General features: G+C 42.8%; 1 protein-coding gene across 1 annotated transcript in view; it reads left to right on the top strand.

Moving 5' to 3' along the window:
* LOC145392973 (uncharacterized) overlaps positions 1-26,073 on the top strand; it is a 327,964-nt gene extending 301,891 nt beyond the window's left edge. Inside the window, exons 17-19 of the mRNA XM_080267267.1 lie at positions 11,710-11,751; positions 21,813-21,854; positions 24,507-26,073. Of these exons, the coding sequence (XP_080123393.1) occupies positions 11,710-11,751; positions 21,813-21,854; positions 24,507-25,926 (1,504 nt within the window). The 3' untranslated portion in view covers positions 25,927-26,073. The remainder of the gene's footprint in view (positions 1-11,709; positions 11,752-21,812; positions 21,855-24,506) is intronic.
* Positions 26,074-26,432: the final 359 nt, after the last annotated feature.

The following is a 26,432-nucleotide window of genomic DNA, read 5'->3' as shown; positions in this document are numbered from 1 at the left end:
GAACATCAGTGTGAAACAACTTTGTCAATACACGTTACCAACCCCCAGCAGGCCCGCGGAGCACCTGCCAGGCTGTTAATTACACTCATCACAAAAAGTATTGCAACATTCTTTCCTCTGGGATTGGGATAAGGTTTTGAATGGTATTTTATATTTTCCTACCCCTGAAATTCACTAATTATTGTTTGACTGTACTTGGCTACTCTCCAAGATTCATTCTCACACTTTGCTTTCCAAAAGCCTTCCGTGCTCATGGAGTTCCAATCACGGAGGGTGCATGCGCTTTGTTTCCAGCCCAGTCCACTGCTTAAAAAAATAAATAAAAAATAAGATAGATTAAAATGTGTACCCCCTAGTTTTTTGCAGTCCTTGCTCAAGTTGCCTAGGAGGAGCATGTCATGTAAGGAAATGGTCAGAATCCTGACCTTACAAGAAGAAAAGGTCCCTGTCAAAGAAATTGCCAGACTGTACTGTATGTTCAACACTGCAGACTGAAAGCTGCAGTAAGTGTCCTGCCAGCTATTCATTTCCTGCCGTAATATCCATGCTCCGGTTGACCACATATGACTTCTAAGGCCAGAAACATTCTGAGGTGAGAAGTACTGAAGACTCCTAGCATTACAGCAACAGAATTACAAAGAACTCACTCCGATATCCTGGGAATGTAACGCACCGCATCATTCAACATAATCTCTGAAAAAGAAAATTAACTGGTTTGTTGCTATGATGCCAGAAAAAAAGCACAGGCTCATCTTGAATTTGCCCTCTTATATATATGTGAGGGAGTAGGCTGTAGCATTAGCCAATCAAGGTGGTATTCCCAAGGGGAATGGGAATGCTAGTACTGTATTGTAATAGGACAAGCTGAAGCTCTTGTTTCACTAGCCATGAGAATATCCTGACTATCCCTCTTTGCTGACCTTTTCAGTATGACACTGACATGGAAAGTAGGCCAGCTTACTCTTTCAAACACTTTTCTCAATGTCATGCACTACCCTACATGCAGTTTACATATCACATAATATACCCCCCTAGGTCACGGGGGTTGATGCCAGCAAGGACATGTGGCCAGAAGACTTTGCCCTTGCTACCTAGGGGAGGCATGATGTGGGCTCCGCCAGCATAGTTTTTGGGACAGGGATGAGATGGGGCTTGCATGTGTGCTAGAGGGTACAGGGCATTGCAGTTCCCAGGCTGCTGCGTCTGCCCAATACAGAGGGGCCCAAACCTGGGAGTATCCCCCGAGGAGGCTGTTTTATTAGTGGGTGTGTAATGGCGAGACAGTTACGCTTCCAAGACGCTCTTGAAGGTTGTCCTTGTAGCCATCCAGGCAGAGTGCCCTGAGGTCACTGCCACAGCCACTGGTCATGGCTGGTGGGCTATGGGTCCCAGTTCCCATGCCAGGACTTTGGACTGTGTAGATGGGTGAGGCCTGTGGTCTGTCTCTCCCCCTGTTTAATTTTAATGACATGGCAAAAAATTGGAAAAAGTGGAAGTCCGATGATACTAAACCATCCAAGGGGATCAGAGTATTTATCTATCTATCTATTGCCAGACGCCTCAATCCCGTTTGGGGTGGCCACAAATAAATCGCCTCCAAGACGCCCTGTCCCCCACCATTTCACTGCCCTGCTCCCAACTCACACCTCCCTCTCTCATATACCTCTCCACCCCATCCCTTCATCTCGTCCTTGGCCTCTCCCTCCCTCTTCCCCCCTCCACCTCACTCACATACACTTTTTTCGTCAGTCTTTCACCCTCCATCCTCTCCACATGGCCAAACCACCTCAGTGTGTTCCTCATAACGCTTCCTATCACATCCACATCCACACCACAACGCTTCTTTATATCCTCATTCGTCAGCCTGTCTCTCCATGTGACTCCACAGGCTCCTCTTAAATAACTCATTTCCACTACTCTCACTCTTGACTTGTGTCCTTCCAACAACGTCCAAGCTTCGCTTCCATACGTTAGAGTTGGTATCACAATACTGTCATGTAGTAACTTTTTCACTTCCATGCTCACTTCCCTGTTTCTTATCACTGCTTTCAAAGAACCAGCAACCTTTCTTCCCTGCTGTACCCTTTCAAGCACTTCACCCTCCAAACCTCCATCCTTACTCATCACACTACCCAAGTACTTAAATGTACTCACATTTTCCAATTCCTCACCATCCAACCTCCCGGTACATTCACTGACTTCACCTCTCTCAAAGACCATCACTTTACTCTTCCCTACATTCACCTTTAGATTTCATTTCTTACACACTCTCCCAAACTCATCCACCAAGCCTTGCAGCTCCCCTTCGTCTTCACTCCACAACACAGTATCATCTGCAAACAACAGTACAGGGAGTCAATCCATGTACAGATTGAACAACCATGGAGACATGACACATCCCTGTTTCAACCCAACTTTCAAAGAGAAAAATTCACTTAGTTCACCATCCACACGCACTGCAGCCTTCGCACCATCGTACATACTCTTCACAGCATTCAGCAACTTCCCATCTACTCCATATATTCTTAACACTTTCCACAATCCTATCCACCCTGTCATATGCTTTCTCCAAATCCTTGAAAGCTGCATACAACTTCTTTCCCTTCTCTAGAAACTTTTCCACTAAAGATCTAAGAATGAATATCTGATCTGCACAACCTCTTCCCTTCCTAAAGCCTCCCTGTTCTTCTCCAACTAATTTCTCTGTTCTTTCTCTAACTCTGTCAATAAGTATCCTACCATACACTTTTCCCATTATACTAAGAAGACCAATGCCCCTATGATTACCACACACTTCTTTTTCCCCTTTTCCTTTGTACAAGGGAATAATTATACCTGACTTCCAATCCTTCGGCACTCTACCTTCCTCCCAGGCCAATCTGCACATCTTCCACATCCATTCTACTACTATCTCTCCCCCATGCTTCAGCATTTCACCACACACTCCATCAATTCCTGTGGCTTTCCCCGATTTAACTTTCTTCATTGGTTCCACAACTTCTTTCCTACTGATTTCTTCCTATCTTCTCACCTCCCTCCTTCTCCCAGCCATTCCCCAGCCACTTATACTCGCATTACTTCCATCCTCTATGTTCAACAATTCCTTAAAGTGTTCTCTCCATCTGCTCCCTTTTTCTCCCTTCTCCACTAGTAATCTACCATTTTTATCTTTCACTCCCCTGCTAACTTCACTTCCACCCTGTCTTACTCTTTTCACCTCTTTCCAGAACATTTTCTTACAGTCCCTCCACTTTACACTCAAATTCCCTCCAAATTCCTCATCCACTCTCTTCTTACTCTCTCTTACTAATCTTTTCACCTCTCTCTTTCTTTCTGCATATAACTCTCTCTTCCGCCTCTCAACTTCTTCCATGCCCCTATTTCTCATCCATTCATTGTATGCTTTCTTCTTTTGTGCCACAGCCTGTCTCACCTCTTCAGTCCACCACGCTGTTCCTTGCACCCCCCTCCGTCTTCTCTTCCTTCCACACACTACATCACATGCTGCGCATATTTCTTCTGTAAATATCCTATACACACCTTCCACGTCTCCCATCTGCTCCAATTCATATTTGCCCAATCGTTCCTCCACTTCTCTCTTATACTCTGCCTTTTTCTCATCCTCTTGTAACCTTTCCACTCTCCTTGCAACTACTCCTTCCTCTCGTCTTTCCCTTCTTCTATTCCTCCATCTTACTTGAATCCTAATTCTGGTCACCACCAAGTAGTGGTCAGAAAGTCCACTCCCCCAACCTCTATAAGCTCTTACATCCATTACACATCTTCGCATCCTTTCATCCACACACACATAATCAATCATTGCCTTCCTTTCATTCAGTTCACCACCCACCCTTCTCATCACTTGCCATGTATACCTGTGGATCATTTTATGCCTGAAGAGGGTATTGGCTATCACCAACCCCCTCCCAGCACAAATGTCCACTAACGCAATCCCATTCTCATATATCTCAGCAGGCACACCCTACTCACCAACTATTCCATCCACCTTCACATTCCCAACTTTACCATTCATATCACCGATCAAAAACACTCTCTCATTCCATCCAAACTTTTCCATGCACACTTCTACATTTGTTCAGAACTCTTCTCTCACTCTTCTAGCACGATCTTGCGTTGGTGCATACACACACACAATCGCCCACATTTGTATTCCAACTTTCAACTTTACCCACACAATCCTTGACCCAACTGATCCATACTGTCTTATGCTCTTCTTCCATCTTTTACTCACAACTATACATACTCCTTCCTTTGCCCTCTTATTCTCACCTACTCCTGCACATATACCCCATCCATACTCCCATTCTCTCACACTTTCTCCTCTCCATTTTGTTTCAGTTATTCCACATACATCCACTTTCGCATCCTCAAGCACCTGGACAATCTCTTTTTCTTTCATCTCATCATTCGCTCCCCTTACATTCCACGTTCCGATAACCATGTCCTTTGTCCGGTCCTGGGTCGTCATCGTTTGGTCAGTCCTTGTCCGAGGCTTATTGTTTGTTTTTTTAGTTAGTTGTTTTCAGAGTAGCCTCTTGGAATGTGGGTAGTTTGAAGAGTAGAGCATGGGAAGTGGTTAAGGCAACAAGTTGGAGGTGGGTGGATGTTGGTTGTGTACAGGATATTAGATGTAGAGGAGGCTCAGTGAGAATGATTGCCGGGAGGGATTGTCAGTATAAGGTATTTTGACAGGGAAGGGCAGATGGATATGGTGGTATGGGTGTGCTGGTTAAGGAATTGGTGGAATATGTTATGAATGTAATGAGAGTGAATGAAAGGATTATAATAGTTAAAATTTTCTTCTGTAGGCTCACATATTCATTTTTATTGGCGTATGCTCCACAGGCTGGCTTGGATGATGTGGAAAAAGATTGATTCTGAGATGACTTAATACATCTGGTAAGTTGTATGGGGGATGATGAGATTGTAATTTAGGACAAGGACTTAAGTAGTCATGTAGACGAAGCAGCTCAGAAATATGAAGGGGTGCATGGGGAATGTGCATATGGTACAAATAATGAGGAAGAGAAGGATACTTGAGTTTGGGGAGGTAATGAACATGATTGTGTGCAACACATGTTAAGAAAAGTAAGAGTAGGTTGATTACATAAGAGTCTGGGGGAAACAGTAGCCAGATAGACTATTTCCTGGTCAGGAGGGCTGATAGGAGGTTGGTGAGGGATGTTAAAGTTGTAGGGAGCATTAAGTGTGTGCAGCAACACAAATTATTGATGTGTGACATTCTGCTTAAGGAGCGGGTGATAAAAAGGAGGACCTATGCACCTAGGAGGAAAATATGGAAGTTGAAAAGCCAAGCAGTAAGGGATGCCTCCTATATCGAGATAAATAGAGTGGTGGCTTAACAGGGAGCTGTTGACAGGGGTGTTAATGAATAAAACAGAGTTCTTAAGAACAAGCTCCTGAGAGTTACTAATTCAGTGTGTGGATGGACAAGGAGCCCCTGAAGACATAAAGTAACATGGTGGGGGGATGAGGGTGTAGAAGCTGCAGTTAAGGAGAAAGGAAGGCTTTTCCGGGAATGGGAAAGGGTTGGTAACAAAGAAGAATACTTCTGCTAAGCGTTGGGCTAGGAAAGCGGTATAAAGGGCAAAATCTGAGTCTCGGAGACTTGTACTGGATAATGTAGATGATCTTCAAAGGAAAAATATTTTTAAGATGCAAATCAAATGAAAGGGGGAAAACAGGGATATCATAGATGAATGATGAAGGAAAGTTAGTGGTAAACAGTGAGGATACGAAAGATGCCTGGAGAGAGCATGATAACTGGTTGCTGAATGAGGAGTTTGACTGGAACAGGGAACATTTGGAGTCAGCAGATCCAGTGTTTGGCCTTTGGCCTTTGATGCTGCTACTGTGGGCAGGGTAACAGGCAGGATGCTGGTGGGGAAGTTGGCAGGTGTGACTGAGTTGGCTACTGAAATGCTGAAGGCCTCAGAAGCTATAGGAGCAGGGTAGGTTACTGATTTGATATGATTATATATGAGTGTGTTGTCCCAAATGATTGGCTGAAGAGTGTGATTGTAAATGTGTATAAGGGGGAAAAGTGATCCATTGGTAAGAGGAAATAGAGAGGCATAAAACTTTTGGATCAGGTAATAAAGGTAATGGAGAGAATTCAAGAAGGTATGATTTGAGAAAGAGTGAATATTGATGAGATACAGTTTGGGTTTATGCCAGGCAAAGGGACCACTGATGTCCTATTAAGTGTTTGACAGCTTCAGGAAGAATATATAGGAAAGAAAAGGAATCTGTGCTTTGTTTTTATTGATTTACAAAAGGCCTTCGATAAAGTCCCCAGGGAGGTAATGAAGTGGGCAATGAGAAATCTTGGGATCGAGGAGTGGCTGGTTAGAGTTTGTGTGTGTGTGTGTGTGGGGGGGGGGGCATAGGCTTCACAGCCTGCTCCCAAGGTCCAGTAGTCTTCCTACATACCATACACCTTTACATGTCAGCACTTTGGTGCTAACACCCACCGTCCATATTGAATACATGCTAGGGTTGTCTCATACAGGATTGGTGTATTGGTATTAGTGGTGGGTATTTTTACATGTTGGCGGGTCTTGTAGATGAGTAAAGCCCGATTTAATGAAATTCAAATCTTTAAACTGTTCCCTGCCCCAGCCAGGATTTGAACCTGGGTCCGGTAGGACTGCAGGCCACCTCTCTTCCTATTGAGCCACCGCCTCCCCCGGTTATGGCTATGTACGTGGGTGCTCGCACCCAGGTAAGAATGAATTGAGATTTGGGTGATGAATTTTCCATAAATGCTGGTGTGCATCAGAGGTCAGTCTTGAGCCTTATTATCATGGTGCTTGAAGCCCTCTAACATGACTTCAGGAATGGACTCCAGTGGGAGATTTTGTATGCCAATGATTTGGTGTTGATTGCAGAGATTGAAAGGGAGACGGAGGAAAGATTTAGGAAGTGAAGAGATTGTATGGGCCACAAGGGCTTGAGAGTAAACAAGAGTGATGGTATCTAGAGTTGATTGTGGCACTGTCAAAGAAGAGTGGCAATATGCTATTTGCCACTAGGGCATAGGAAGTAGTTCCATCTTGTGCAGTGTTTGTGATAAGTGGGTGCATAAGAAAAGTAGCGATATTAGATGTAGACTGCAAGATAATATTGTACTGATTTCATGTGTGCAATGTGTGTCAAGTAGTCTCTTGAGCGTGTTGAAGAGTTTTGTTACTTGGAAGACATGTTGTGTGCTGGAGGTAGGACTGGAGCTAGCTCTGTGGCTAGAGTGAGGAGTGGTTGGAGGAAGCTCAGAGAGCTGTTGCCTCTCCTGATATTGAGATGGCTTTCCCTCCATGCTAAGGGATCTCTCTCTGTGCTAAGGGATCTTTGTATGTGGCATGTGTTTGAAGTGTAGTGCTGTATGGTAGTGAGACCTGGGCAGTACAGGAGGAGAACTTTCACAGGAACAAATGAACAGAAATGACAGTGGTTAGGTGGATGTGTAGTGTATCCTCGAATGTGATGCCTGGGGGGGCTAGGTTTATGATAGAAGAGGTAAGAGGAAAGGTGGGACTGGAGTGTATTGGTGTTGTGATGAGGAGAGATAGATTGAGATGGTATGGACATGTGGAGAGAATGGAGGGTGACAGTTGTGTTCAGAATGTGAGAAATGTTAACACTTGGGGTAGGGCTAAGAGAGGCAGACCAAAAAAAAGACCTGGGATGAGATCATTGACTGTGACCTCAGGGATAAGGGTCTGAGTAGGGAGGCTGCCAGATATCGAGCAGCATGGAGAGCTGCCATTAGGTGACCAAGGCCTATATATGCAAGCATGTTGGAGCCTTTATAAATGAAACAATATTGCCCTTGGACAGCAGAGCAGTGGGCACGTCATGTGGTGCGATGAGAGCTCATTCTAGTGTGCTAAAATTGCGTGGTGCTGGGTGAGGCGTCCACTCACTCGGCAGGTATGATCATGAGTACACCAGGAAAACTGTGAAACATCCAAATTATTTTATGATTTGTGGGCTTCTTTTAGTGGTATAATGGGGAGAAGTAGTTTGTATTTCCTCCCACAGAATGTTTAAAAGAACAGTGACTGATATTTGCAGGTGTTAGAACATTATTTGCATGTGGTTTATGACATTCATGGTTGTAACATCTTAATGCAGGATGGTGCACTGTATCATTGGTCCAAAAAAGTGCTCAGATGTTCAGCTGATAACAATATTTATTATATGAAATGGCTGTACAATATTTATGATATGTAATGGCTGGAAAACAACCTGGATCTGATTCCAGCTGAAAATGCTTGTTCATACAAGAACAGAAACTTAATTTGGAGGATACCTCATCTGTGCTGCACCTAACAAAAGCCATGAAGCAGATGTGGATGCAAGACTAAAGCATAGAATACTTTCAGAGTTTGTTTGATTCCATGCCGAATGGTCATACACAGTAAAGTCTGAACAATCAGATATTAACTAAGTGGTTAGCAATAACTTAAAATGTTTTTTTTTTTTTCCCACCATAAAATAATTGTTACAAAAAATGGAGTATTGCAATCATTTTTGGAGTGGGTGTAGTTTTAGGATTATCTAAGACATTGCAGTGCTGTACAGCACCAGTGAATGCCAGAATCTACTCATTTTGAATGTATTTTGAAATGGATTAGCAACATATTAGTCTACTTAGGTCAAGTGTAGGTAGAATACATTACAGTAAGTGTATTACATGTGCAATACACAAGAATAAAGCAAAATGTACGGAGGTCCAATACTCAAGTTTGCCTCCAGGGCTGTTGTGCAATAGGAGGATCCACCAGGCAGATGACTGCAGCAGCAATGATGATGACTGCTGTTACATAGATGATGATAGCCATGCAATTATTGATGATAGATGAATAATGAAACATAACTATGTTATGATGAGCATACATGGCCTCAGGCTCATTCTTGTTGTCACTCAAGGTGAATGCAAGTAGAGGCGAAGAGGTACAATTTGCACTTGAGGTGGGTCCATCTGCTACAGTTAGGGTAGATTAACTCCACTAGGGAGGAAGAAGCAACAGCAGGGTCAGGAGCATCAGAGATTTCCTTGACCCTCTCAGAAAATATGGCAGTTGGAAGGTGATTCTGTTTCCTCATCAGATCCTCCATAGTCGTTTTCATTCATTCATTCATAAAGTATCCAACATGCTTGCATGCATTGGCCTTGGTCACCTGATGGTGGATGATCATGTGGTATAACATAGCTGCATCACTGAAGGCAAACATTACAGCACACTCTTGTAATGTGATCGCTCTGTATGAGGTCTGTCCACAAAGAAACCAAACTTTTTAAACAGTGCACCAACTAGCTGGCTTAGCATGATCACAACAGGAGCGCTGTGCAGCAGTGACTTTGAGCTTTTGTCTAATGCTAGCCTCATCATGCCATATCACTCAGTTATCGAGGTACATATGCTTGAGTGAACGTGGATCACTGTGCTTGTGGTGATTTGTTGGAAGTTGAACAGTGAAGGATCTTGAAGAGTAATGTGTTTGTGTGAAATTCTGTTTCACACTAGGAAAAACTTTTATGGAAACTTTTCAGCTGTTGCAGCAGGCTTATGGGGAGGATTGTTTGAGCCGTATGCAATGTCACAATGAGTTACAACAGTTCAAATCTGGAAGAGCATCCACCAAAGACGATCCCAGATCTGGATGGCCTTCTTCGTCAAGAGACGATCATCACAGAGAAAGTGTGTGCTGTGATCTGTGGAACTTGTTGCCTGGCTGTCCGTGAAGTTTCCGAAGAAGCAGGCATTTGTAAAAGTTTGTGCCACACAGTTTTAACCAAAAAGCTGAAGATGCATCATGTTGCTGCAAAATTTGAGCCACTTCTGCTGATAGATGAGCAAAAAAAGAACCCTGTCACTCAGTCAGGAGCTGTTTGATTGTTCGAATGCTAATGAAAACTTTCTGAACAGAATCATACCAGGTAATGAAACATGGATGTACATTGATGTCGAAACAAAAAGGCAATCATTGCAGTGGGTTGGAACATCATCACCAGGATCAAAAAAAGCACATCAGTCACTCAAATGTGAAGGTGTTGTTTATTGTCTTTTTTTTATTGGAAGGGCGTTGGTCATCGTGAGTTTGTTCCACGTGGTGAAACAGTCAATGAAGAGTTTTTCTTGGACATCCTGAAGTGTTTGAAGGAGGCAGTGGGAAGGAAGAGGCCTGAGACATGGGCAAAAAAACCTGAATGCGGACCCCCACCCCACCCCGTGCAGTTGAAATCCACCCGGAAAGGTTGCCAGTTTCAAACAGTAAAAGAGATAGAAGAAAATTTGCCAAGTGCACTAAACACACATTCACTCAAATGTGTGTACCTCAATAACTAAGTGACATGGCGTGATGCAGCTAGTGTCAGACTAAAGCTCAAAGCTACTACTACACAGCTCTCCCATCGCAATCTTGTTGGTTTCTTTTTGGACATACCTTGCATATCAGATTTTTCTTTCATTATAATTGTCAGTCCATGATGCGTTAATCTTTCCAGATTATTTTAGTTTCATAAGTTTTTGAAAATAATATTGAAAATTACTGGCATGAGGAGGTCTGAATTCCATACTGTCTGTTCATCATTTGTTTCTTTATCGCTCCATCAGGAGCCTAGCTGTGTGGGAATTAATTACTTAATGCAGATATTAATAGTGAGACTGACAAGTTGCTCCTCTGTGACATTATGGAAGAACAAGATTCCAGCTGCCCCTTTGATTTACACCCATTTGAAATACCTTAATCCACTTGACAAGCATCCATATGTTGGTTAAATGGTTACCCCTGTACATTGTACAGTAAATGGTTTCCATAGTACTGTAAATGGTTTCCTGGATTAAAGAAATCCATTTGGCATGTCAACTTATGTATTGTCACCCTACATTAAGTGATTAGATGGTAAGTGCCCCCACTTGTTAAATGTTTTTTTTAGTAATCCCCCATTTACCTGACACTGCATTACCTGACATACTTCATTATACAACAAGCAAAAAATCTGGCCAAATTGTAGTAATACTGTTTCGGCCCTCCCCCTATTACCAACAGTGTGCATGGAAACCAAATTTTTCAAATTGCCAGGTGCTCCCTGCATCACCTCTGTGCCACTGATAAAGAGCAAAGGTCATTGGCTGCTCCTCCTGTCACAGATATGAATGATTTAGTAAAACCGAGAGAAATCCTGGTAGTCAGAGGGATGAAGGCACTAGATTCATTTGAGTCCTGGATAATATTCAAGCTAACACCAGATAATTTTACACAGCTGACAACAATCCTACCAGTTAACCGTGTGATCAGTTGTTCAGCTGCATTTCCTCTCTGTGTAATAAGGGATACCTGTATTCAGTATATTATTATGTATGTATGTGTGAATGTGTAATGTATTTTGTACTCTGCATTATAATTATATGGAGGTTGTTTCATCTGTACACTCCTGTTATGAGAAAATTATCAACTGTTGGACAAAGCTAGAGTACTATATCTTTCATATCTTGAAGATCTAGTGTGGAGTGTATGTAAAGCAGTCAGTCTGTGTATGAGGTAAAGGAACTGTGCATTAATGACGGTACATGTTACATTCTCCATTTTTGTTCATACATTATGATATATTTACTCTGGAATTACTTGCTGTATCTTAATCAGTGTTAATTCTGTTTACAGTGACAAGAAAAACAAGGACAAAGTGCCGCCTACGAAAGAAGGGTAAGGCTAAATCTTGTAATTATTGATGTATAGTACTACTATAGATTTGACTGTCATATATTTATATTATATATGGATGGATGGATGGATATATATATATCCGTCCATCCATCCATCATCCAATCCTACATTGCCCCATCCGGAGCGTAGGAGCCCGGGGCTAGGCAGTTGGTCCCAACATTTAAGATGAGAGTGACCAGCCTCACTCATCCCTGAGTGGCATTACATGAGCAATCAGCCCCAACCACCCCTTGGAAATAAACCTTCACCGGCTCAATCCGATTGGAGCGCAATAATTACCCACTAAACCACCAGGCGCCAAAATTTGGTATATATACAGTAATCCCTCCAATATCCGATATAATAGAGCCAAAGGCACATCTGGATAGTGATCCTGTCCAGATATTGGGCCCCAGCCTCCTGGACTTGTACTTATGGACCGTAACTCAGAAAAACACCTATACAACTCCCTTTGGACATGCATTGCACCTATTTAAGACCCAAATCACACCAATAAGGGACATAAAAGACTGAAATAAATGCAAAAGAACCATAAAATGAGGTTTTAGAGGTGAGTTTATACAATATTAAACATTCTGGGTACTTACAAGTCCCTGGCCCCTGGACTGGTTTGAACCGCCAGTTTGCAGTCCACAGTTAATCCTCTGCACTCTAAATTCTAATTTCTTAACACTGCACAACACTGTAAATTCCCGTGTGTTCTAGTGGCAAGGTATTGCAGTTTATTCACTGTTTATTCACAAAAAACAAGCACCTGTGGCTTGCACTGCTATAAGAATCTGCTCTCGATCGGAGTTTGGCTGTGACTGTTGATGATGGCGGGGTAACAGAGTTGCCAGATCGTGACGGCCACATTACCAATCTCCTCAACTTTCAGTACCAAATTTAACTGTTCATTACCAAATTTGTAAAGCTAGCATATATTCTTCACTAATTATATATACAAGTGGAAATACATGTAATCACTCTTCGTATAATTAACACCATGTTGATTATTTTCACGCTATGTAGGGTAGCAGATTAATCAGAGAGAGCAAACAATCCACCATCTCCATCCTGTGTATCCTCATACATGTGAAAAATCCATTTGGTAATGCATTATTCTGATTCATTACCAAACGAATTTTTCATTACCAAATTGGCCCACACTTGGTAATGAAAAATACCAAATGGCAACCCTGACAGGGGAGGGGGGAGGGGGGAGGGGGAGGAAGGAAGGGGTGAAGGGACCATGGTATAACAGCTGTTTGGTGCCACGCGGCAATTTCAAATTACGGGAGGGAAAAAAGTCAGATTTTTTTCGAATTTTTTGGAGTTTTTGGCCCATTTTGGGAATATTGGATCCCGAGACGATTATGTCCGGTTAGTGGGGATGTTCAGATATTGGGTGTTCGGATATTAGAGGGAATACTGTGTGTATATATATACCCCCTGGGGGTAGGGGGGTTTCAAGAATACTCCCTCAGTATCCCTGCTTGTTGTATGAGGCGACTAAAAAGGTTGGTGGTGGGTTAGTGCCCCACCCCGTGAAAAGAACTAATTAAACAAGCAAATAAAGCGCCTCGGACCAGGACGGACCATATGTTGATGACTAAGGAACGGACAAAGGACATTCTGAGGGTGGGGACATGGAATGTGAGAGGAGTGAATGATGAAGTGAAAGAGAGAGAGATTGTTCAGGTGCTTGAGGATGCAAGAGTGGATATACAGTAATCCCTCTACTTTCCGGACATCCCCACTTACCGGACATAATCATCTTGGGATCCAATATTCTCAAAATGGTCCAAAAAAAAAAAAAAAATCCTGCCTGTAATTTGAACTTGGCGCGCGCGGCGCGGGACAGCTTTGTTGTGGTGCATCATTCCTCCGACATCCGCTAGAGCACCCCTGCATCCTCCACACTTACCGCTTGTCTCTTGTCGTGAGTGAACACTCGTCATCATGGCTGCCCACATGCTAGCTTTTGTGGTGGTGCCTTACCTGCTGCAGGCACTCCTGCTGCTCTGGTGCCTCTCCTTCGTGTGTGTGATGATGGCCCCGCCGCCTGAGAAGAGGAAGAGAGTGGTATTGACTCTGGAGAAGAAGCGGGAGATGTTGGAGAAAGTAGATGAGGGATGGTCTTCGTCACGCATCCTCCATGAGTTCAACCTGGCCCGATCTACTTTGTTTGATATTAAGAGATCCCGAGACAAATTCATGCAGTACACGGCTGACTTCTCGTCGAAAAGCAAACGCAACGTGGAGAGGAAGATGATGTTTACTCCCAAGTTTACTGAAGTCGACCGTCCCACGTTGATTTGGTATCGACAGCGACATGCTGCTGGTGTGATGGTACGTGGTACGGAGCTGAAGGCTGCTGCTGAGAAGTTCGCAAGGCTTCACGACGCCCTAGACTTCAAGGCATCCGCGGGTTGGCTCTTTGCGTTTAAGTTACGGCATGGCCTTACCAACCGTAAGTCTCATGGCAAAGCTTTGGACACTAACGAGGATGGAGTAGAGGAGTTTCGGCACAAGGGGAAGGGCTTGATTGACAGGGAGGGCCTCACTCTCGGTGAAGTCTACAATGCTGACGAAACTGGTTTATTCTATTGCTCTTTGCCTATGAACACTCTAGCCGAGGAGACGGAGAAGCGTGTACCTGGCCGCAAGCTCTCCAAGCAACAGCTTTCTGCTTTGTGTTGTGCTAATGCTAACGACATGCACCGGCTTAAGCCTGATATTGTTGGTCGTGCAAAGCAGCCTCGGTGTCTTCCTGGGGTGATGGATGTCCTTCCTGTAGTCTGGTACCATTCCTTGAAGGCATGGTTCACAGCCCACATCTTCAAAGACTGGTTCCACCGCCATTTCGTCAAGGTCATACATTACCAGACGGAGAAACTGGGAATCCCACGCGACCAGGTAAAGGCCCTCCTTCTCCTCGACAATGCACCTGCCCACCTGTGCGACAAGGACTTGGTGACTGAGAATGGCCGCATTAAGTGCATGTTTCTGCCACCTAATACTACTGCTTTCATCCAACCAATGGACTAAGGAGTGATTGTGGCAACGAAGCGCCTATACCGACGGAAGTTCCTGGACGAGGTGATGGTTGTTCTCGAGGACGAGGTTGAGCACAGGGAGGGACGGGACACACGAGGCCAGCGGACTTTCGAAAACCTTCGCTGCTACAACATCAAGTCTTCCATTTACAACTGGGCCAGTGCATGGAAGGAAATCCCTGTCAAGACTCTAGAAAATGATTGGTCTCGTCTGCTTCTCGGAACGGATGTGGAGTACGATTTCCTAGGTTTCGACGTGGATGACTTCCATGCACATCTACATGCACACGGCAACAATGTTGATATGGATGAAGTGTGTGAGTGGTTGGATGACGACGAGGGCGATCCTGGGTATCAGACCCTGTCTGATATTGATATCGCATCTTCAGTTGCAGGTGTCAGTACCCAGCTTCAAGATTCCGACGAGGACGGCGATGATGATGCGGACTCCTCTCAGCACGACACAACTCCAGCCATCCCCAAGCTGAGCACACTACGGGAACACCTAGAGTTCGTTCTGGACTACCTGGAACACCTGGACTGCGACAGGGAAATGGGGCCCTTGGGACTTGTGGAGGAAGTGCATGCTTTCATGCAGCGCATCATAAATCGTCAGAATTGTCGTTCCTTGCGTCAATCAACAATTGACAGCTTTTTCAGGCCTGTGACCCCTGCTGTGCCCAGCCCTGGTTCCACTCTGTTGCCTCCCCAAGACAGGCCCTCATGCTCTGAGCCACAGCCCAGCACATCAGCCACGGTGGAGTCACCGCTCGACGTGAGTTTGCGTCTATCTTCCGAGTCGTCTGCAGTGGGTACGCCATCACCACGACCCAGCAACGCACCCCTAGGTCACCTGCCAGCAATACTCTCAGACTCTGACAGCGATTAAACAGCAAGAACTTCTCCACTAGACCACATGGGAATTTAGTGTTGTGCAGTGAAAGAAAAACAGTGCATACAGTATTGTTAAGAAATTAGAAATTTGAGTGAAAAGACAAAATTTTTGGACTAAATTTAACGTAAATAAACTTGTGATTTGTTTTGAAATTGGTTTTATGAGAGGAAAGACTTGAAGTGCAGAGTGCAACATTATTAAGTTACAATGGAGCATAAGAGACAAGAGTGCACAGTGTGAAGGGAATGTACTTTTGAGTGCGAATGACTAAGTCAAGTGCAAGACTTCATGAACAGTGTACTGCAAGTGGTTCAGGAAATCCTTCTTACTGTCAGAGTCTGAGAGGAGGCAGTTATTCATCGAGATGGCCATGGACTTGCTGTAAGTATGCAGAATGTTTCATACTGTACTGTACTGTATTTTCCATACTATACTTACCTCAAACACCTCATTTCACTCTTTTATGTCCCTTATTGGTGTGAATATGTAGTGTCTTAGGTGCTATGCATGTGCAGTAAGGAGGTGTTTTTCTGAGTTAGGCTAGGTTAGGTCCATAACTACCAGTCCAGGAGCCAGGGACTTGTAAGTACCCAGAATGTTTAATATTGTATAAACCTACCTCAAAAACCTCATTTTAAGGTTCTTTTGCATTTATTTCAGTCTTTTATGTCCCTTATTAGTGTGATTTGGGTCTTAAATAGGTGCTATGCATGTCCAGAGGGAGTTGTATAGGTGTTTTTCTGAGTTAGGGTCATAAGTACAAGTCCAGGAGGCTGGTGCCCACTATCTGGACAGGACCACTTTCCGGACATGCCATTGGCTCTATTACATCGGATAGTGGAGGGATTACTGTATGTGGACTGACTGAAACTAAATGGAAAGATGAAAGGGTGAGAGAGTGGGAATATGGTTTAGGTAAATGTGCAGGAGTTAATGAGAATGAGAGGGCAAGAGAGGGAGTATGTCTGATGATATGCAAGAATTGGAAGGAGAATATAAGAGAATATGGAACAGTGGGTGCAAGGATTGTATGGGTGAGGATGAAAGTAGGTATACAAGCGTGGGCAATTGTATGTGCGTATGCACCGACAGAGGACCAAGTGGCAAGAGTGAAAGATGAGTTTTGGGCGAGTGTAGAAGCATGTATGGACAAATTTGAGAGGAACGAGAGAATGCTTTTGATTGGAGACATAAATAGCAAAGTTGGGAATGTACGAGTGGATGGAGTGGTTGGTCAGTGGGGTGTGCCAGCTGAGGTAGATGGGAATGGTAGTGCTTTGGTGGACATCTGTGCTGGTAAGGGGTTGGCAGTAGCTAACACCTACTTTTGGCATAAGATGATCCACAGGTATACATGGAGAGTAATGAGGACGATGGATGGTGAACTTGTTAAACGAAAGGCAATGATAGACTATGTGTGTGTGGATGAGCGAATGAGAAGACAAGTGTTGGATGCAAGAGTGTGGAGAGGGTGGGGGAATGGAGTCTCAGACCATCACTTAGTGATGGCCAAGGTAAAGCTGTAAAAAAATGGTTGAAGAGACGAAGGGTAAGACAGGAGGAAACAGCTCCTGTGAGAAGAGTGGAGAAGTTGCAAGATAGTGAGAAAATGGCAGAGTATAGGAGCATAGTGGAAGAAAGATTGGACAGGTATGAGTTAGAGCAGATGGAAGGGGTGGAAGACGTATGTAAGATATTCACGGAAGAGATAGGCGCAGGGTGTGAGGTGGTTTGTGGAGTGAGGAGGAGATGCAAGGGACCTTCTAAGAGCTAAGCATATGTCCAGATGCAGAATTTCTTGAGCGTTCTTGTGGACTTTGCGGAATTTCGATACGACCGATAGTAGTTGAATAAATCACACGCACACACACAAAAGAAAACTTATGAGTCAGTGTCATCGCCACAGAGGAGGGTGGGGACTGAGGGAGAAGCTGGCAGGGCATGGAGGAGGGACGGGAGGGGGCAACAAGCAAGGCTGTGGGCAGGATTCTCCTTCTGTAAACAGGCGGATAGGCGCTTTTGCTGTAAATTTACTCGTGGCTTGCGGTCCGTTAGATGCCAAGTGGCCATGCGGAAACACAACTCAGCATGACCTGGGGACTTTCGACCTTTGGTGAAGAGGCAGACGGCTGCTGTCGCTGAACATGTACTCGTGGCTTGTGGTATGTGTTTGATGGAGATGGCAATTGGGAAAGACTTAGCCTCGTTGACCGTGTAATATTAGACATTCGGTGGGGAATGCACACGGACGTTTTGACACCACTTGCGGGTTACAGTTGTATTACTCGGGTGCTGGAGGTTTGTTGGGAGTGGTAGGATGAGTGTGCAACTGTGACCATTCAGTACAGGGCCGGACGGATGTTGTAGCTCTTGTTGTGGTTACAGACTATTTCACGCTCACGGCTCAAGCCCAACGGCCACAATACAGAATGTTTGAACATGTCGGCTGGCCGGTCGGTGTTCTTGGGGACTTCTATGTCCTGATAATAGCAAGTAAATTCAGATAATGGTTTAATTGAGCCACGGCCCAGCATCCAGGTAATGAACACATCCGGATGCTGAGTGTCCGGATAGATGAGGGACTACTGTATATAGTATATACAGTAATCCCTCCACTATTCAATGTAATAGAGCCAAAGACATGTCCAGAAAGTGGTCCTGTCCGGAAAGTGGGCCCCTGGCTCCTGGACTGGTACTTAAGGACCCTAACCCAGCCTAACTTTGAAAGCCACTGAAATAACTCCCTACCGGACATGTATAGCACCTATTTAAACCTATTTAAAACCCTATTCACACCAATAATGGACATAAAGCATGAAATAAATGAAAAGGAACCAAAGAATGAGGAATTAGAAGTGACTGTACCACAGCCAGGGTACTCACAGCACGTTTGTGGCTGCCTTCTCTAAAGGCTTTGGCAGTGGTGAAAATGCTCTTGAAGCACATACAGTAATCTAGTGTTGTGCTGTACTTACAGTAATTCTTTGCACTGTAAGTTATAATTGTTTAACACTGCACATTGCTAACTGCACCACGCCAGTTTCAACCGCCAATATGCACTCTATAGTTAATCCTTTGCACTCTGAATTCTAATTTCTTAACACTGCACAACACTGTATATTCCCATGTGGTCTAGTGGTGAGGTATTGCAGTTTATTCACTGTTTATTCACAAAAAACGAGCACGTGTGGCTTCCATTGCGATAAGCATCTACTCACGATCGAAGCTAGGCAGTAACTGTTGGTGGTGACGGGGAAACAGAGTTGCCAGATCGCAACGGCCGCTTTACCAAACTCCTCAATTTTCATTGCCAAATTTAACTTTTCACTACCTAATTCGTAAAGCTAGCATTTATTCTTTACTAATTATATATACAAGTGTAAATATATGTAATCACTCTCCTTATAATTAACAGTATGTTGATTATTTTCACGCTATCTAGGCTAGCAGATTAATCAGAGACAGCAGACAATCGACCATCTCCATCCTGTGTATCCTCATACATGTGAAAAATTTGTTTGGCAATGCATTATTCTGATTCATTACCAAACGAATTCTTCATTACCAATTTGGCCCACATTTGGTAATGAAAAATACCAAATGGCAACCCTGATAGGGGAGGGGGGAGGGGGGAGGATGGAAGGGGTTAAGGGGTCGTGGTGTAAACAGCTGTTCGGTGCCGTGCGGCAATTTCAAATTATGGGTGGGGGAAAATTGGATTTTGGGGGGACTTTTTATTTTTTTTGGCCATTTTTGAGTTCCAAAGGTCCAGGCCCACAATGTCCAGAAAGTGGGCATCTGGATAGTATAGGGATTACTGTATATAAATACAGTAAAACCTCGATATAATGGACTTCAGCGGACCGGAATTCGCTTTTATCAAGGAACTACTGGACTAAATTCCTATATATCGGAAAAAGTCCGATAAAGCCAGAAGCAGCCTGGACTGCCTGACCACTTCAGCTATGTTCACCACAATAAGGTAAATAAAAGACATTTTTATCAGTGTGCAGTACAGTATTGTTATATATAGTATGCCATTTGATTAATGTACTGAAGTTATAACACAGTACCAGTGGTGGGCAGCACAAACGAAGAAGGATCTTGCGCAATCCACAGTTCACTACTTTGTGCAAGCGCAAGTATGCAATCTGACAAATATTTAGCTTGCGTAAAGTCGCAAAGCGCAAGCGCAAACTATTTGCATATATTTGTGGGAATTACTGTAAAATATTGAGATATTTACATAAAATAGCATACTTTTATATATTATTATTTTCTGTTATTTGTAATTTGCGCAAGTGCGCAATCTAATATTTAGCTTGCGCAATGTCGCTAAGCGCTAGTGCAAACCATTTGCATATATTTGTGGGAATTACTGTAAAATATTGAGATAATTTAATTAAATCAGCATACTTACTTTTATTTATACAGTAGTTATTCTATCTATCTATCTATCTATTGCCAAACGCCTTAATCCCATAAGGGGTGGCCACTGGCCACAAACAAGCAACAAATCGCCTCCATGTCACCCTGTCCCCTGCCATTTCACTGCGCTGCTCCCAGCTCACACCCCCCTCTCTCATATACCTCTCCACTCCATCCCTCCATCTCATCCTTGGCCTCCCCCTCCCTCTCCCCCCCCTCCACCTCACTCAAATACACTCTCCTCATCAGTCTCTCACTCTCCATCCTCTCCATATGACCAAACCACCTGATCGTGTTTCTCCTAACGCTTCTTTTCACATCCACATCCACACCACAACGATCCTTCACTTCCTCATTTGTCATGTCCGTCTCTCCATGTATCTCCACATGCTCCTCTTAAATAACTCATTTCCTCTGCTCTCACTCTTGACTTGTGTCCCTCCAACCAAGCTTCACTTCCATACATTAGAGTTGGTATCACAATGCTGTCATATAATAACTTTTTCACTCGTGGAAGGTCAAACAGAGGATTGAGCAGGCTGCGAAGCAAAGGAACAGGGAAACAAAGGCTGTGATGTTACCAGTTATACTTTTAACTGCATTTTTGCAAGACATTTAATAATTCAATATAGATATACAATTGCATGTGTAATTCCTTACAAAAATCATTAAAATATATTATTTAGATCAAATATCCACGGCCTAATAAATTAGTTGGCTGTGGATGTTTGATTTAAATAATATGTTTTAATGATTTTTTTAAGGAATTGCATATGCTACTCTTAATAAATAATGTATTTTTAATTTATAATTTACTAATAATAATAATTTTAAAAATATTAAAATACACTTTCTCTGTTGAAGCATTTTAAGAAATGCTACTACCTTCCGTCCCTCCTGCCCCCCCCCCCCCAGCAAAGCAGAACCCGCACGACTCGCCCGAGCCTCCCCCATTCCTTGTCCAGACGTACGGGAAGCTTCCAAGATCACTTGTCCCTTGGATTGCACAGTGTGCAATCCAGAGGACAGGTGAGCAAGGCAGGTGCACAAGCGCAACTAAATTTGCATTTGAGCACCTGCCTTTTCATGTGCGCAAGCACAATATTGCGCTTGGTCTCACGCGGTGCGCAATTGTGCTTTGCGCAAGTGTTTGCACACCTGCCCAGCACTGCACAGTACAGTACCACAATGGTAGTCAAAACAGTTTAAAAACCATTCATGCTATCCGGACTAATGTCTGATATATTGGAGAAAGTCTGGATTAGCAGAGGGAAGTCCGGATGTCACCTTTATCAGAATTTCACATTTTTCGGAATGGTTTGGACCCTAGTTAGTCCATTATAGTGAGGTCTTACTGTATGTATATATTTGTGTGTGTGTGTGTGTGTAAAATGTATTTATTTTTTTTCATGTATGTTGTATTCACTTGGGAAAGAGTCACATAACATACATGTGATAAAGTGACAGAGTTTTATGAAGATTCTTATTTTTTTAGGCACTTTTTTTTTTTTTTTTTTTTTTTTTTTCCAGAATTTGCATAACGTTTTACATGATAAAATAGAACTCCAAACTATTTAATGGATATACATTATTGCTTTTATATGGTATATTAAATATATTATTAGGTGATGTTAACTGAAGTTTGTATGACATTCTCAGTCATTCACTTTCATTTGCAGAGACAGGAAAACCAAGGATAAAGTGCCAGCAGCAAAAGAGGGGTAAGCATAACCAATAAATTTCAGTCAGTCATACTTTGCTTTTATGCCTTAAGATAACAGTAAACAAGTGTCAGTACCATTCTTACAATAACGTTGTAGCTTCTTGTAGTGTGTTTTGTAGATCAGTTATACATATATTAGACTCGTGGACGAGCGGTTGTTATATGTGAGTAGTTTTGTAAGTAGATAATCTTCGTTCCCTTTTTTCATGCAATGATAGGAGAGGTAAAGATTAGTATGGGACTATTTTTATTTGTCTTGGAAATATTAACAAAGTCTCTCACACGAGTGAAGTATAAATTAGAGTCCCGTGAGCCTCCCTCCCTCCCTCCCTTCCTCCCTCCCTCCCTCCCTCCCTCCCTCCCTGCCAGTTCTATGGCCTGTCTCCCTCCTGATCTCAGAATCCTACATTCTGGTGTAGCAGGGGTCGTGTCACGTGTGTTGCACTGTTGTTGAAATGTTCTAGAAGCCTGTGTGTGTGTGTATGGTCACGAGGCACTGTTCGTGGGCCATTTTGCTGGTGAGAGGTCCTTTTGGACCCTAGGTTTGACATTGACCTAACCTCTAGACTATATATGTATGTTGCTAGCTATTATGTATTAAGTTATTTTAGAGTCCTGACACCATGATGAAGTAACAGCTAAAGTAGTAAATGTGTAAAGGCAGTGGAGAGTAGACTGGCACCAGGGGCGTACCTAGAGATTTGGGGGCCCGGGGGACTAGGTTCTTTTCAGGGCCCCCCCTGCAGGAGGGGGGCCTCGCAAAGAACCTAGCCCCCTAATTCTCAAAACTTGTCTAATATCTCAGCCGGGATTGTCAGAATGATAAATATATATATTTTTAATTATTAATTAAAAAGCTTATAAATTTTTAAGGCTTTTGGATGCCCCCCTGAACTGGGGGCCTGGGTGGCAGTTTCAAGCACCCCCCCCCCCCCAGGTATGCCACTGACTGGCACAAGGAAGAGAGGTGGCCAGCCCCATGAAGGCATTGATATGAAACAGTGGACAGTGTATTGAGGTTTCAGAAGGACTGCCCACTTTAATGTATGGGTATGAGACTGGCAGAGCATGTGTCTAAAGAGGAAGGACTATGAAAATGGGAGTGTTAAGGAATACACGTGGTTCACCTAGAATGGACAGACTAAGATGCGTAGTCCTTAGTGAAAGATGTGGATGAAATTTTGATAATAGGTTACAAAGGAGTGAGCTTAGTATGAACATGTAAAGGGAATGATTGTAGTTAGGTTGGTGATACAGGTATATTTTGTATGACTGAAGGTGGGAGGAGGCATAGTAGAAAGTGAAGGGATATGTTAAATGAGTGTGAAAAAAACAAGATACAGAAGTTGATGTACTTAACCAGTGAGTTTCATTACAACAAAATTGCACTGGGGTGATGTTCCAGGCTAGCATTCTTATGCATTAAATTGGCAGTAATCATTAACCCCTTCACTGTAAGGACATCTCATATTATATTCTTCCCACTTCATAAATTTTTTTAATTCACATAAGAAAGACTTTCTGAACTAGAGGATTTAGATATATGAGCCTTCATTAACATTTTCACTGCAGGAGATCTCCGTAGAATCACTGTATATCAAATTGTCTGTATGATAGCCAGAATGAAAGTAAGAAGGATATCCTGAAGTTGAAGGAGTTAATAGCTTTACAGTAACGTGACACCATGGGAAAGAGTTGTCATGAATCTAATTTGGTCATCCATCTTAAATATTTGCCATTCCTGCTTTATGGATTAACTCCTTGAAGCCACTGACATTTTTGCAATTAATTTTTGCTACGAACAGATTATTTTATTCATCTTAGACCTTTAGCTGTGAAGATGTTAATGAAGAGTATGTCTGACATCTCCATTTCAAAAAGTTTCTCCAAAGCTGAAGAAGATCATCAGGTGGTAGCAGTAATAAAATTAGAATGTGTCATTGGAGTCACGAGGTACAAGTCAAGAACACAGGTATCTCCAGACAAGTTAGTTCAACTGAGGATAGACTTTTCAGATGGAATGGGTCAGATATAGCCTTCATTAACCACTTCACTGCAGGATGTCTTCCCAAAGCTGCATAAAATTGTCTGGAAGTAGCAGGAAATTAGTGAAAAGTGTATCATCAGACTGAAAAATAACTGCAGTGGGAAGGGAGCGAACTTACGGAAATGCCTTTTGCTTATCGTTGCTAGTGCTGCAACAAATAGAGAACTTTGAGGTACATTTTGGGTTGTTTTATTTTGGTAGAGCTGTTAGTAAGTAATGATTGTGGCATTCATGCTACAGTTAAAATTCTAGTAGTCTCTCTCTCTCTCTCTTAGGAGTGGAGGGTTGCACTCCTGCCATCAGATGTTCTGACTACAATAGTCTAGCCTTAGGCCTGTATACTGTACTATGAAAAGGATAGTATAGAATTAGTAGTTACCATTTTATTTACTTTGGAATTAAAAAGCTAGACAGTCATGAGGCACTATTTAGTAATGCCATTTAACCATATTTATGAAGTACAGTCCATTCAGATCTTAAGAATTCAGAAGCATATTTTGTTGTTGTTGTTGTTGTAGTTGGGGTATAACTAACTGTCCTCAGGAATGTCATATATTGTCAGTGATAATGTTTTCCATAATTCCCATCCATGATTATTTTCAGATTGGCAGAGAAAGGTGATAGTGTTTCTGAGATGATGAAAGTTATGAAGAGCTATGAGCAAGGATTTCGACTAACTTCTAAGCTCAAGACAAAAGCAGCTAATGCTCCCAGTGTAAGAGGAGTTCATCCAGTTTTTCAGGAAAGTGATGAAGAAGACGTATTTGATCAGCCTGCATCATCCATCATTAAGCAGGATGTTTCCCCCACAGTAAGTAAAGATGCAACCAGTAGCACATCTGTTAGTTCTGAGATTAAAACTCTTCCAAAAGGTCATTCAAAATCACCAGCCAAGGAAAAGATAAGGTCACCTGTTCGGAGTGGCCACAGGTCACGCTCACGGTCATGCACACGATCACACTTGCGATCACATTCACGGTCTAGATCTAGAAGCAAGTCAAAATCTGGGGGGAAAGATAGCTTTAAGTCACACTCCCAGAACTATTCACGGTCACCATCAAAGAGTTATACAAAATCCAGAGACTCCAGAGATCGCTCACGAAGTAGATCTCCAAGATTTGGATATTATCAGTATTCACGCTCTGGGCCAAGAACACATATTCACTCAAGACATAGTAGGGAAAAGGACATTCCATATGATGGTGATCGATGGCGCAAGTCAAATGTCAGAGGGATGGCAAAGAAGGACTTTAACTACCGGCCCCAGGGACGTGGTCAGTTCAGTTGGAAGAGAGATCACAGAGATACTAGAAGAGGACACAGTAATGTAGATAGTCATGATTTGCCAGAGCCTCTTAGTGATCAGGAGCGAAAGGCAGTAATTGAGGCAGCTAGGCAAAGACTAGAAGCTCAAATCAAGTTTGGAACTGTAGACTGGGATGAACACTCACCTCATCCCAAACCACAGAATAGGTTTGAGTCATCCTATCCAAAAACTCCCAGTAGATCGGAATCATCACGTCCAAGAACACCAAGTAGATGGGATTCATCTCGTCCCAAGACTCCAAGCAGCTGGGAATCATCTCGTCCAAAAACTCCAAGTAGGTGGGATTCCTCTCATCCCAAAACTCCAAGTAGATGGGATTCATCCCATCTGAGAACTTCAAGTAGATGGGATACATCCCGCCCTAAAACCCCAAGCAGATGGGATGTATCTCATCCCAAAACCCCAAGTAGATGCAGTGCCACTGAACCTAAAACCCCAGGCAGATGGAGGTCAAACAGTTTAGAGCGCATTGAGAGCAGTGATGAGGACAGCCAACCTCACACTCACGGTAGACCATCACCAGACAGAGGTGCAAGATTTGGAAAATGGGATAGTGATGAGAAAGGTAAAATTAGAGGTTGTAAAATTGGTACATCACTATCAGAAATGGAAACATTTGTTGAGGCAGCCAAACAGAAAAAGTTAGAAGAAATGAAAGAAAGAAACAAAGAATTTCTTAAACCAAATGTTGACTAAGTTAAATGTTAAGATAAGTACTTTACAATATGCTGCAGTACAGTGCTCAGAAATCATTTAATATTCATCAGTAATGCATGAATGTCCAGTGTTCATACTCCTGCAGATGTGATATGCATACAGTACTCTTATTATTCGATTAATAAAGTACTTAGTGTTATTGTTTTTGTTTTCTTTTTATACTAAACAATAATTGTCACCTTTAGTGATAAAATAAAATAGATAAATTTGATACACAAACTTCATTCTGTGTATATAAGAGAGTATGGGGACTATACAGTATGTTGTGCCATGAATTATTCAGAGAGAAGAATTACTGATATGCCAACATAGTGCATGTGTTTATTAGTATGATACAACCATTTTAGCCCAACTTGGACCTTCTTCCGATTTAAATTTGACCAAACTTGTATCCTCACAATAAACAGAATTTCGGTACTGGTATGTGGGTTATAATTTTTTTATGTAAAGTTTATTGTGTAACACCCTATGTATCTGCATCATCA

This window comes from Coenobita brevimanus, chromosome 23 (assembly GCF_032717465.1).
Source record: "Coenobita brevimanus isolate Jiangsu-jjx chromosome 23, ASM3271746v2, whole genome shotgun sequence".
Taxonomy (NCBI): Eukaryota; Metazoa; Arthropoda; class Malacostraca; order Decapoda; family Coenobitidae; genus Coenobita; species Coenobita brevimanus.
The sequence above is the reverse complement of the archived record's forward strand: the minus strand, read 5'-3'. Positions and strand labels throughout refer to the sequence as shown.